Source organism: Cryptotermes secundus, unplaced genomic scaffold, assembly GCF_002891405.2.
Source record: "Cryptotermes secundus unplaced genomic scaffold, Csec_1.0 scaffold1276, whole genome shotgun sequence".
NCBI lineage: Eukaryota > Metazoa > Arthropoda > Insecta > Blattodea > Kalotermitidae > Cryptotermes > Cryptotermes secundus.
The window spans coordinates 105,380-119,710 of NW_019740668.1; the positions used below are offsets into that span (position 1 = coordinate 105,380).

The window sequence follows — 14,331 nt, forward strand, 5'->3', positions numbered from 1 at the left end:
ATGACTAACCTTGCATGCAGCGCGCTGCCCAGCTTCATGATCGAAAATGGTCCGTACCAGCCTGTGTTCAACATGGCGCACTCCAGTAGCAGTGGACCCACCACTGGCTCTCTCAGGTTGGTACTGATGTTATAACCCATTAATTGTGTGGCTCTGTTTGAGTGTCAGCTGTCTTCTCAATTTCATTAACTTTTTTCATTTGCCATATTTCCTTGGTAATGGATGTACCTTCTCACCCCAAAATTTATGCAAGTTAATGGACTGGGTGGGGTTTCATAAGTGGCCTGCATGATTGCTACAGAACTCCAAAAACTGAAAACATTTTTTAAGATCCAAGTCTTGGGTCTATTATGACACTAGGGTCCAACCCTTTGCTCCTAGAGGTTCAGTGATTTGTGGCCACTTTTACAAAAGGATTCACTGTTTCACTATTGTGTTTGGATGGGTGGAGCACGAAATGCAGGATAGCTTGTTCCTCCCAAACCTTTTTGCTCTACTTGCATGTTTAGAACACATCGTCCAGGAATGTGTATGTTTGCAGGTTGAACGCTATGGACATACCTGATCCAGTGAGTGCAGGAACACTCCACAAGGCAGGCAGCGTGTCACAGCTGTTTGGTGAGCAGATGCGGCGAGGTGAGACACCACTGCACGGTCACTTCATATTGACTCACCAGTTGGAAACTGCTGCGTTCACACTATGATAGCTCACCCACAGAGTAATGTGCACAGAAGATAGGATAGTGGCAGTTATACAAGTCTTCATTTATTGAATGGGATCAAATAATTATGTCATTTTATTTGGCAGTCATTTTCAAGCAGCTGAAGTTGAAGAGTATTATCTGTGGTTAAAGAATGGCTTGTACTTGTATGTCAGGTTGTTTTGTTAAGAAAGAAATTGCACCAGAACTGGAAATGAGAATGGAGATCTTGTAATGCAAATTAATCTAGAAACAAAAGTTCAAGTTACAACGTTGCTTCTATGTATATTACTGCCCTTGCAGACTCTCAAACTGCTAGAAGCTTCTAGTAGAACTTAACACTGAAGATGAGCATTAGATCACCACATGTTGCATCCAACAAAGTTAGTTGTTTGTATGTGCAGACATCAAGCGTGCAGAGAGCATGAAAGTAGAGCTGAAGAAGCCTAAGCGCACACCAAGCTTCACAACACGCCGTCGCACTCAGAGTTTCCGGAAACTGCAAAGACTTGAGCAGCTGGAGCAGCTGCCACCTGTTGAGATCCAGGGCACTTTGGACCGGAAGCATGAACTGCAGAGCGCTGGCAAGAAGGCTCCTGTCCGTTCCTGGAAAACATTCTACACAGGTAAGAAGCAAATGAGTGGCTCTTCCTTCCATGTCCAAGTGGACTTTCAGCAGACACATTTCACTTTTCATCTTTCATGCATTCCCATGGTGGTGAAATGTGTTTTATTTTATATTTTATTTTATATGTCCCATTTCCTGTTGTCTGCAGAGCTTCTACTGACATTTCTTTTGTGCGTCAGGATTCCTCCTCCTGAACCACTTGTCTGTGCAGGTGAGAATCGTGGGCTGAGTTCATTTCCAGTTTCCTGAGTTAAAATACTATTTGCATTGATGTTGGTGGTATGTAACAGCAGTGGGGAGAGGACCCACCCTGCCCTGTGATTTAAAATTTTAGTGTGGGTACATCACAGTGAAGCATTTTTCAAACATTAGCCACTTCCAAACTTTATGGGAGTTTCCTGCAAATTTTCTCAAATTTTGAAGTTGCTAGGAATATTGACTTTATTTCATAGTAGATTAACATCGGTGATATGCTAAAGCTAATTACATGTCATTTCACTTTGTATGATGGGAGAATCTGATTGTTTTTTGTATTAGCGGTGAACAAATGGTCCTTCTGGTCCAGTGTATTGATTGTAACTGTTAAAAAGTAATTGAAAGTTTTCAAAATAAGTGCCTAAAAATTATCAGAAAACTGTTGCAGAGGTATTACAGCTGTTAACCAGTAAAGTGAAATCTGTTGAAAATCATGTAAGTGGTTGGTGTAATTGAGACAGCCCCATATAGTGACATCTGCAGGTGACAGTAGAATTTCTTGCATCATGTTCCATGTTGCAGTACTTTGTGGCCAGCTGCTATGCTTCTTCCGTGACCATGATGACTTCCTGGCCAGCAAGGCTGCCACATCACCTATCATAGTGTTCAAGGCACACTGCGAGAAGGCCGAAGACTATACCAAACGCAAACATGTGTTCAGGTGAGATCACTGTCAACTGTGTTTGCCCATATATAAGGTCAGGTGTCTTTCCTCTACTTCAGGCCCAGGAGAACCAGGAAGTACCCTGTTGTAGTTAATGTTTGTTAGTTTGTTAGGGCATGAACTGGGATAACATAAGTCAGTGTAGCAACCAGCTACAGGCTGGACAGCCGAGGGGCCAGAGTTCCAAGTCCCGATAGGTTCAAGAATTTTCTCTTCACATCTTCCAGAATGGCTCTGGGGTCCACTCAACCTCCTATCCAGTGGGTACCGGGGATAAAGTGGCCAGGGCGTGAAGCTTAACACTCGCCTCCAGCTAGTGCCAAGGTCAAGAAAATGGGGATTTACACATCCCACTCCCACATATGCCTTCATGGGGTAGTTCTTAATTACTTAACACAACCGCGCCATAGCTCAAGCGGTTAGTCACTGGTTTCCCACTGTGGCAGCCAGGGTTCAATCCCGGGTCTGGTCAAGTGGGATTTGTGGTGGAGAAAGTGGCGCTGGGACAGGTTTTCTCCAAGTACTTCGGTTTCCCCTGCCAATCTTCATTCCACCAATTGCTCTACAATCACCCTCACCTATCATCTGGGGCTGGTAGGATAGGCCAGAAGTGGCCGCAGTACAAGGGACTTAGTCCCACCCCACTAGCAATAAAAAAAATAATAAGCACAGGGTGACAAAAGTTTAGTTATGGCTTGTAAATCTGGTATGTATACAAATGTGATCTTCCTGCCAATTTTTTGCTTCTTGCCTCAGACCTAACTGAGAACACTCAGAAAAATTTCAAAATGTACTCCATATGGTCTTGCAAATATATACTGTAGCCAAGCCTATTAAAGTGATGTGCATGTATTGAGCTGGAGATCTGGATGTGATTCAAGTCTTTTGTTTCGAATCTGCCCCCCCCCCACAAAGTACATGAGTAAACTGTAATTCTGTAATTCAGATGTTATTATCTGAAGTTCTGGCCATCCTGTACTATGATGTTGACAAGAAAACAACCATACCCTGGACAAGGAATGGGTTCCTCTACTGTTGTATCATATAGCAGTCATTCCCACATGAATGTTGTGGTCATAAAAGACATGGATTGTAATTACCTCCCATCCACAAAAGTGAAGCACTGATGGAAAAACAGACCAGAAAAATCTTTTTGGCATTCAGTTTAGGGTCAAGAAAGTGTGATTGTTGAATTGTATGAGCTCTTTTGGCTTGCTGTAGTATTCCTCTTGGAGACTGTTTGAAAACAGTTTACACATACATGGTCTTGCAACTGTCCATCCCTCTCACAGTTGGAAATAACAAGGTTTGTGCCTTCATTTCACATTTGACAATTTTCTGTGTGATGGTTGTCAGGCTATGCTGTACTGATGGCTCCGAGTTCCTGTTCCTTGCAACGACAGAGCGGGAGATGGAGGACTGGGTGAACAAAATATCATTCCATGCCAAGCTGCCCCCAAGTTTGCAGCTGCTCAGCTATGATGACTCACACAAGGTGAGGAGTTGTCCTTTATGTAAGGTATGTGGGGACTCAAGATGAAGCTAGTACAGCATTGTAAGGAAACCCTAACGTTTGAGATGTAGGGACTGCCAGGCTATGATGGATTCACCTGGCCCAGTTTATGCATCTCTTTTTCCATAAGATGATATTTTTAATCATTGAATAGAGGGAGATAAGAGTCAGATCATTGAACATGAGAGCATTTTGTCCACTGACTGATTTTAATGTGCAGAGCCCTGGCAGTGTGGGGCGACCATTGGCACCTGGAGACACAAGGGACACTGCTGGGGATGCCAGTTCAGCATCAAGCCGTGGCTCCTCTCCGGAGCCCTCCACACAGACACAGAAGCCCTCCATACCACCACGGGGAGCTCCTCCACCCATACCAACACGCTCGCTGAGCACAGAGGCAGTCACCTTGAGGAACAAGCTACCTGGAGCTGGTGAGTGCACGTGGCATGAGGAGAAGACAGTTGTCCCCAGTGTTACGGATGTCATGATGATGTTTGGTACTATTCAAAACTGTAATCTTGAGACTTGTGAGGAATGCATAGAGCACACAGTGTTAAAGACACTGTAAATGGTATGGCTCAATGACTACAAGTACTACCTGAGAAGAGACATTGCAGGTTACTCTACAGTAGCATTGCAAACACACTACCAAACTAATGACGGATATGCTCTGAACTATTGCAATACTACTGTACAGTGTAATGCACTGTTTCTCCCTTCTCTCATACCTTCCACCAGCACACTTCTAACCCCACAGTTCTCAAGGCTGGAGCCTTGTGCAGTAGTCACAGTTACAGATGGTAATGTGGCAGTCCTTCTGGGTTGTCGATCTTCCAGATTCAGACAAATCTGTGACTGCATTTACAGGTGGAGAAATGCACCCACTCTCATACCATCAGAATGGTGTTCCCACACCGGATGCAGGCAACTGCAGACGTAGCCACATGGAGCTTGGACAGCAGCAGCAAGGTTTGTGTGCACATGGCAGTCTGCCTGTTGTTGTAAAGGTGATGGACATCTTGAGAAATGTCCTGCAGTTCCAGTTTGCTCCATTAAATGGTGTCAGTTGAGAAGTGTAGTTTGTATTGTCCAGGAGCAGGTGATTTTAACCTTTAACGTATGGATTTTTAAATTGCCGGCAGCCCTTTGCGGCCAGAATTTAAATGGCCCCAACTCTTTTAACATTCCAGACTGTCAGAAAAACTACATAGTTTCTGTTCTATGCAACATAGAAATACGAACTAAAAACAACCTGAAAGACAATAAAATATTCTACATATACACAAAAGAGTAATTTTTACAAACGAAAATTAACTGTGATTATTTTGTCATGAAATGCAAAATATAATCTTTATTATGTTATGAAATTCCAGAGGATTTACCTGTAGTTTTTTTCCAGCTCTGAGACTTGTTGATATTGTAAATATAATCACACTATATACAGAAATATTTTGTTCAGACTGTATGCGAGTTTGAATTGCGTCACTTCACAGTTTACAATACCTCACACTCTGATGCACGTGTGCCACTTCTCGAAGCAGTCCGCGACACACAGCGAAACATCACACTTTTTAAAATAGAAAATGGTGCTCATGCTTTTTTTATTTAGCGAACACACACGACGTCTTTGTTTCCCTTTGGTTGTCCTTTCAACTCAGTTGGGCCCCAGATAACCTTGGCCTCCCCCAAGAAACGCCACTGACTGTGAAATTCACCTTGTGCGGTTGAAGAGTCATCTTGGGGGAGGGGGGTTTCCAGTGAAGTCAAATAAATTATGATGATTGACAAATCAACACTCTCACCTGTTAGTAATACTTGCGAAATAGTGATGCAAAGTAATTATAATACTAGTTGAAAAGAGTGCCAATCCAACACTGATACCAAAAGTCGCAGTGGCGAAGCTGCCTTTCACTCACAAAGTAATACTGGCCCAGTAGGTTTATACCACTTCCAAGACACAAAATAAAAATGATATATAAAGAAATATATGACAGTCTGACACTGACTTCCTATCTGATAATTTGCTACTGAAAACCAGTCCTTCAATATGTCACATTGAAAGCTCTGGAGGCACAGATGAATATTTACTCCTCAGTTCTCAGAATGAAGCTGGGCTCTATTTGGCTGACCAGGTCATAAACAGTCATATCGAAACCAGTACCATGATAAACAGTTTCATTGTTTAGAGCTAAGGAATCAATCACTGACATGACCTTGCATGGGTCTGTTTTGGTTTCAAACCCAAGATCACACCCAAATGGAGCAGTGTCCTGCCTCATATAAATATAACATTCGGCCATAGTGGGGTGCTGCTTGTCGTAGATATATATAACATTCATCCGTTAAAGGTTAAATCTGCTAGGTCCCTAGGGCCAGCAGCTGAATTTTAACTCTGGAATAATGGCTAATGTATGAGGTCTGATAATAAAGTTCGCAAACTCGCCACTGTATGCTTACCGTGGCAGCAGTGGACAGAAACCCCAGTATGGTTTGATGACTTTGGCATACCAAGTTTACTATTTGGAAGTACTGAAAAGGCTGCATGAAAGAGTTGGAAGGAAATCACCCAAACATTTGCCAGTAACTATGGGTTTTGAATCATGACTGCACCTGCTTGCACAGCACTGTCTTTGAGGGAGTTCTTAGCCAGTAAACTAATAACTATGCTGGAACACCCTCCCTGTTCACCGGTTCTGTGCCCCAGTGATTTTTTTTTTGTTCCTGAAGATAAAAGAAATATTGAAAGGAAGGCATTTTAATGCCATTGATAACATCATGAGTAATATGATGGAAGCTCTGGAAACCAGTTCCAGAATTGTTTTTTGAAGGGTGGACTAGGTGCTGGCATCAGTGCATAGCTTCCCAAGGGGAGTACTTTGAAGGCGACTGCAGTGATATGCAGCACTGAGGTACGTAACACTTTTACCTGGATGAGTTCACAAACTTTATTGTCAGACCACGTACATAGAGTGTGATGCTTGGCCAGCTGGACCATGTGCTCCCACTGGTGCAATAACAGGTAATGCTTTGGTGTACAGTAATGTAGAATCAGCAGTTTGACAGTGCACAAAGATCGAACAAATATGACGTGCAGTTTCTGCGAGATGAGCTTGTAGGGACCAGACCCACTAAACCATAGCGGGTTTCACTGATGTGGTTCTTGAGAAAATGGTGAGTATTAAGGATCTGTCATGTTTGCTCCTGTCTCACAGACTGTTGTGCTATTTCCTGTAGAATATTTACTTTGTTTAAAATTCTGTCTTAAATGCTTCACTTGAAGTAGTATAGTGTGTGGAGCTAGACAGTGTTAGCTGCAGTTTTGGAAGTTGGTAATGTTGCTCATGGGTAGCTTAAGTTGTGGTGCTGCTATGTATCAAAGTATAAAGGCAACAACAAGTGCTCCCCTCGTTCAGTTTCAGTGACTGCACATAAGTAGTCTTAGTGTTATCTCTTGTGCTCCCACATCTCCCAGTAAGAGGGCTTTATAGTATATTAGCCAATTTTAAACAAGGGTATGCAAACAATGATAGCACTTCTTTCATATGATCATCAGCTACAAAACATTTCCATTGAAACAAAAAAAAAATGTGCTGTGTACTTCTAGAAATTTGATGTCTTTTGGTCCATTTGTTTTGCAGATTATGAAGGAAGGGCCATGAATGCACTCATGCATTAAATTCTGTATGCTGGAGTACACATTTCACACACAGTGTTTTCTATTATGTCATACTGACAGATTAAGTGTAAACAAATTTAATTTGATAAGTGTCTTGTGTGACTGTTTCCTAAAAATAGACTTTACATGTGTGAGGTTCCGAAAGCAGAATATCAGTATTTTTGTTCTTTTATTTAATGATGTCAATGTAAAGACCATGATAGAACTATTAATGAATGTGAAGTAGTTTTTGGAATGAAAATTGGCAGGGGAAATTGAAGTACTAGGAAGAACCTGCACTAGTGCCTCTCTGTCCACCACAAATCATGTATGATCTGACTTGGAATTGAACTCTGCTGTGGTGGGAAGCTGGAAACTAACGGCCTGAGCTGTGGCACAGCCCCAGGATCAGTATTTGGGTGCTTACTATCAAAATAAGTATGAATTGGGTGTACCTTCTTTTGTTCCAATATATATTACCGAAATATTTTCAGTATGCGCTTCGTCCTTCACAGAAGTCTCTTGTGCACCTCAAGTTAAAATCAGTTTTGTTGCTGATATTGAGCCCCAGAGGTACCGAATTATTGTGTACGTGTGGGAGCTGTTCATATATTGTGAGTTAACAGTTATTGCAGGGTTGCATTCACTGTTCACTTTTGTTGCACCTCTTAGTGTCTGCCCCCTTCTTGCTGTTGCTGCTCCTGAGGATATAGCACTCAGTTCTTATATTGCGAGTTCCACATGCTCTATTTAATGGTTGCTTCAGTAGGCCAAATGGTAAGACAACTTGTGAATAATCTGTTGGAAAGTGACTCACTTAGTCAAGGTAGCTGTTCTCCAAGCTAAGGTTTGATTCTGAGACCTCCAGAATATGAGACTGGAGAGCTGAGTACTCAGCTGTGATGTGTGGTGGTTACATGTGATGGACATTTGTTAATTTATTCCTCATATGAGTGTCACACAGTCTTGCTATCAGGGTCAGTGGTAAGACATGACTGGATTCAGAAAGGTATGTCTTCAGCTCATCTTAATGCTTTGTAATGGGACTTAACACTTTTAAGGGTTTGTAATTTATGTGTTGGTGTTAGTGTTTGTATGTAGTATATGTAGTGTTTGTAGATATGTCCACTTGTACTGTTGTAGACATACCCCCACCCTTGCCGTCTTCTGCACCCCCCCTCAGGCCCCGAACTGGCAGTGCTGACCACTGGAGCCATCAACAGCAGCAAGCCACATATCAGGGTCAGTATTATATCCATCGCTTGCCTTTTGTGTTGTGTGGACTGTGAATGAATTTCCTTGGTGGGGTGTAATGTTTGGATTGCAGAGGAATGCTTATCTCTGAACACAGTCTTGACTTTGAGACATCCCAATCAAATCCAATTGGCCAGTCAGCCTTGAAAATTAACCTAAAGGAAAGAGAACTTGAGAACTTTGTTTCTCACTAAGATAATTTAGGCAGAACATTTACATATTATTCATGTTTCATGCAGTTACTGTTCTTGTTGAACCTAGTTTTGAGCTAGCAATGCCTGGTGAAACAAAATGATTGCATTTTTATGCTTTGAAAGAAATACTCTGTTCTTACTATGGGCCATTCTTGTCAGTTGTAATCAGGACTGAGTTAAGGTAGGTTGCATTAGTGCTGCAAATCTGCAGAGCTGCAGCATCCAGCATAGTCACTGCTGCAGTCAAATGCACACACTGCAACTGCTGTGACGTAGTCTATATTCCTTGCTTATCATATCACCATTGTATATGGCCCCTCTGTAACTTCTGAGCAACAGATTTTCATAAAACAAACTGTGTGATTTTAGTCCGCAAGTAACTATACTGACTGAGCGACCACCACTTGTTGGCGAATTTTAGTGTCAACTTTAGCGGATAGAAGGTATTACGTGGTTAGCACAACGAATCCCCACAGCCGTTAATTTCGGGTTTGTAGACTGGAGCAGCTATTTTTTTTTAAATAGCTCCTCAATTATCATCACGAGGCTGAGTGGACCCCATTTCAGACCCTCTACTTCTCAGATAAAATCTGGTAGAGCCGGCAATCGAACCCGGACCTCTGGAACTCTGAACACTAGACCACAAAGGTGCAAAAATTGGCATTAATGTTATACCAAAGGTTGTTGCTCCAAAAATTGCGCCTTTAATTTTCCAGTTGGTTATAAGAAACCAGTATAGCAACTGGCTAGAGGCTGGGCGGCTGACGGGTCACAGTTCAAGTCCCGTCAGAGGAATTTTTTTTTCTCTCCACATTGTCCAGATTGGTTCTAGGACCTGTCCAGTGGATACTGGGAGCTGTTTCCCCAGGAGTATAGTAGCCAGGGCTTGAAACCAATCACTCACCTCCAAGTTGTGCCGAGGTCAAGAATACGTGGATCTATACATCCAGTCCCCCATACATCTTCATGGCGTAGTGCTTAATTAGTTAAGCACAAGGATGACTTTATCTTTTACATTTTGATAGTTTGTTAAAACAGCATGGTGGAAGTGTGAAATCGTGAGGTGGAGGCGACAGTAGAGTTACTTCATGTAGGTTGCTGAAATGATTTATATTTTCAAAAATATAGAACTTTTTGTTAAGACTAGCAACGTTGTGGCCATGTGAAATTCTGTTTTAGCTTTTGGTTGGTGGCAGAGACAGCTGAACCATTTGGTATGGAAGGAGGTACATACCTGAACATTATGTATAAAATATTGATTGTAAGTCAGTAGTTAGAGACTTGAAACTGGAGGTTATATCTGACAAATTTGATACCCATAGCATGCCAAGGACCCTGAGAGCTATACCAGCGGTAGCGTAGCTACTGGCAGGGCCTCCCTTGCTGGACAGGTCAAAGGGTAGGCATCAGACGAAGAGAGACACCAAAAACCAAAAACTGATGCCGGAAGCAGCGTCATCAGCAGCGACTTGAAGCACAGAACAAATGATGCTCGAGATGGTTCAAGTTCATATAGCAACAGGCGTGACCAGAGTGGTTTGAACGGCTGTTGTACTGCGATGTGGAAAGCAAATGGAAAAACTACCACATTATCACTTTTCCTGGATAGTCTCTTTCCAAAAACAGAAGATCACATTAAGTGGAGGAACTGTTTTGGAAGAGACTGTGGACCTGTCATCTGACAGTTACTGATCAATCAATCAGCATCTTTACATAAACTCTTCATAAAAGTAAAATACTGCAGCATTAACAAAGATGATGTCTGTGGTGTCAGACATTTATTCAATATTAATTGAGAAGTGCCTTGTTATTAAATTATGTTATGTCCTTTCTGGCAATCTTTGTGCAGCATGGTGCCACAGTAGCCAGACTACCTTGCCCTGTTGTGCCCAGTGCTACAACTGTTGCATCATTACTACACTAGCCATACTATGTCTTCAGTTTGAAATTGTTTTCTGGGCACTTACTGATATCCAGAATAAAAGCAGAATTATATTCTGTACCATTCTCAGTTTATTTAGTGACACCCTATCAACTGCACCAGCAGCAGCTTTAAGGCTTAGCTGTACTAAGAATTCTTGGTGCCAGTGAGTGTTGACTCTTGATCATTATTTTTTATTTTGCAGCGTCCGTGAATGTTGGGGCAGCGTCGCAGCTCAGACACACAGTAAGTATCAAGTAGTTACTGAATATGTAATTCAGATCAGGATAATTGTTCTGCTGTGCAGTATGAATTGTCATGGTTAGTCAAGGAACCAGTTTTGCTGTTGTGTGCAAGGTCCAGTAAGGCCAGTGTAGAAGAAGCATGTGCTGCCTTCAGAGATTTGTGATATCTGCCCTTTCTTGTGGATCGCTTTTGTCATTATGACAGTGCTTCTGTCCCAGAGAACAGTCAACACAGACTTTGCAGCTGATGGTCTTACTAATTGTTTTTGAGCTCTGGGCCTGTCCAGCCCATTTTGTTTCAGGGTGGATTTGGTGCTCTAATGACTCATAGTCATGCATAGTTCCTTGCTGTCTTCCAACAAGGCCCCGCCTAAGTCACATGTGTGAATTGGCACATAAAATGTTGAATTCCTGCATCATTTTGATGGAACCAACATCATAGCAAGGTTATGATGATACCGCCCTAGGTATATGCTTCAAGAGTGATGACATGCATGACACAGTATCCTTGTTTTGCGCACATTCGTTATGTGATCTGCACCATGTATATGTATTTTCAATCATTCTTGAATAGAAACAAAGCAGTTGTTTTCATTTCAGTTGCTGCCCTTCTCAAAAATATTGCCCTGGTGTTCAGTTCCAGTCTCTTTGGTCCATGAACATGTTCCTGTTGCGTTTTCTAGGGCCGGGATATTCGACCAAGCTCACTGCCACCCTATGTGGCTCCTCCCCCTGCAGGCATTGGTCTAGAGGGCTTACAGCGCAATGTGCCACGTGGAGACAGCTTGTTAGAGAGTGAACAACAGACTGCGCCAGGACGCAAAGACAAGGACAAGCGCTCGAGTGTGCTTAGCAGCTTGTTCCGCAAGAAGCGTGCTACCCATCTCTAGCAGTTCATGTAAAGACATTGTAATGTAAATAGCCAGTGGCAGCCAGATAAGTCTGTATCATACCATATAGGTGAATGTATGTACAATAAAGTAATTAGATTAACAGTTAAGTGCGCCATCTTTCCTTTCATAACCCTCATTGCCTCCCTGCAATGGCCTTGCACAGTAAAACTTTAAATCCAATTAACTTTTACTACAGAAACCCAGCTACTAGTACAGGTACATCAGTGATGCATTTGTTGTCTGGCCCCATGCAAAGGGGAAGTGTTGGGTTTAGTATTCAGCGTGGGCTCATATATGACAAAGGCAGTAATATGAAGGGGAGGAAACCCAATTTAGGTTACTTTGATCTCATCTGTTCTTCCCTGTGTTGGGCAGTGTTTTTATTTGGGAATAATTTTGTAGTTGTTTACTAATGTAATGTTCTATGTAGTCTCCTTGTTAAAATTGATATAATTGAGAATATTACCGGTTCCACATATGTGCACAGCACTTTACATAATAAAGTCAGGTCTGCAGGAACAAGCAAATAATGTCACAGGTATGAGTGATTGGATTTAGTGAACACTTACACAACTGATAACTACAGATAACTATAATAGCCACACACTAAAGATCACTGTAATTGGAGCACACATAAAGTCTTCTTTATCTTCACTAATCATTTCCGGGTAATAGATCTTGACAGTGTCCTCTGCTTACATTCTCACTGGCTGGTGAATATCTCACAGCAGACTAACGTTCATGCTGGAGGCCACCTAAAACTAACCTTCTACTCTTCTCTTCACTGAATGACTGACTGCAGCTTCCAACTTGTCCTTCTTATAACATCTCAGCGCAGACCGTGTATAAACAAAACACCTTATCACTGTAATCAGTCATTTTTGTGGAAACATGTTTGTTTGTGAAGGCATTACTCAGTAATGGTTCTGTATTTGCTTCTTTTGCTGTTCTTGCCCAGCAATGGGTCTGCCTGCTTCAGTAACAAGAAAAACAGGCTGTAAAACAATGCAACAAAGAACAGAAAAAGTCGCATATCCAAAGATCATACCGAAGCATACAACAGAAGAGAAGAAACACCACCATAAGATTGCACAGAGGAAGATCCATGCCCCAAAACAAGTAGCAGCAAGATGTAGAATGCATCCCACATTCAGTATCCATAAATCACATGGAGGTATAAATATGAGACATCAGTTTGACATCTTAATATTAAAGTTTTAATATTTTTAATTATGTAAGTTTTTACAAAGGGGCTACAAAGGACATTACATTAATATACAATTACAGAATTGTTCTCAGATAAAGAAGTAAAGGTATCCCTGTAACTGGCCATGGAGGAAGTAACATATTTTAAAAATGTGGCACAGTTCAAATATTTGGGAACAACAGTAACAAATCAAAATCTGATCCAAAAGGAAATTTAGAGGAAATTGAATTCAGGTAATGGTTACTACCATTCAGTCCAGAACCTTGTGTCTTCTTGCCTATTGTCAAAAAAGCATACAAAACTATAATTTTGTCTGTGATTCTGTATGTGTGTGAAATTTGGTATCTAATGTTATCTGGAGGAACACTGACTAACGATGTCTGAGAAGAATATTTGGACTGAAGAGAGATAAAACAGCAGGATGTTGGAGAAAACTGCATAATGAGGAACTTTTGTAACTTGTACTTCTTGCCAAGTATAATTAGAATGACCAAGATTAGGAGGATACAATTGGCAGGACATATAGTATGAATGAAGGCAAAAAGCACTGAATATAGTATTTCGGTGGGAACATCCGGAGAGAGACCACTGGGAAGACGGAAGACAATATCAGAATGGATCTTACATACATACATACATACATACATACATATACATTTGTGTTTCAGATTATTCACAAATGTGCGCAGGCACAGAATATAAAACATGTCAACAAGACATTGGAAACTTGTACATTCACAAACAAAATCACTAGCATATATAATCCATACTTGTCAACAAAATAACATAAAATTGTTAAAGAGAGGATGGGATGATATGGATTGGATTGATCGGGCTCAGGATTGGTACCAGTGGAGGGCTCTTGTGAACACGATAATAAACCTTCGGGTTCCATAGAATGCTGGGAAGTTTTTCAGTAGCTGCACAATTAGTGGCTTCTCAAAAAGAGCTCACTGTCATGGGGGGTCATAAGCGTCATGAGCGAGGTAAGTGATTTTATTGTCTTCCCCTCTCTCGTTTTTACTGCCAGTTAGGCCGCCATGTTAGGTAGTTATACACCGTTGGCCAACGAGCGTAGTTCTTCCGCTAAATACGTGGCTCATGTTGCCAGTGCTGTGTCCATAGCAATGTCGGCTGCAGTTTCCGTGTCTTCCGTGTGTGCTCAGGATTGGTAGACCTGGTGGACGTGTCGACGTGGTGT

General features: G+C 41.8%; 1 protein-coding gene across 5 annotated transcripts in view; it reads left to right on the forward strand.

The window, feature by feature from the left end:
* The window catches only part of LOC111872582 (spectrin beta chain, non-erythrocytic 2), a 101,890-nt gene extending 89,860 nt beyond the window's left edge, over positions 1-12,030 (forward strand). For 4 of the 5 annotated variants that reach the window (XM_033754755.1, XM_033754756.1, XM_023866647.2 and 1 more), the window contains 9 exons: positions 542-636; positions 1,106-1,327; positions 2,107-2,245; positions 3,605-3,743; positions 3,982-4,192; positions 4,629-4,730; positions 8,560-8,658; positions 10,991-11,031; positions 11,714-12,030. In XM_033754755.1, coding sequence (XP_033610646.1) covers positions 542-636; positions 1,106-1,327; positions 2,107-2,245; positions 3,605-3,743; positions 3,982-4,192; positions 4,629-4,730; positions 8,560-8,658; positions 10,991-11,031; positions 11,714-11,920 — 1,255 coding nt within the window. In that variant the 3' untranslated portion in view covers positions 11,921-12,030. Of the gene's footprint in view, positions 1-20; positions 158-541; positions 637-1,105; positions 1,328-2,106; positions 2,246-3,604; positions 3,744-3,981; positions 4,193-4,628; positions 4,731-8,559; positions 8,659-10,990; positions 11,032-11,713 lie in introns of those variants that run through there. The other variant, XM_033754757.1, reaches the window with a different exon arrangement.
* Positions 12,031-14,331: the final 2,301 nt, after the last annotated feature.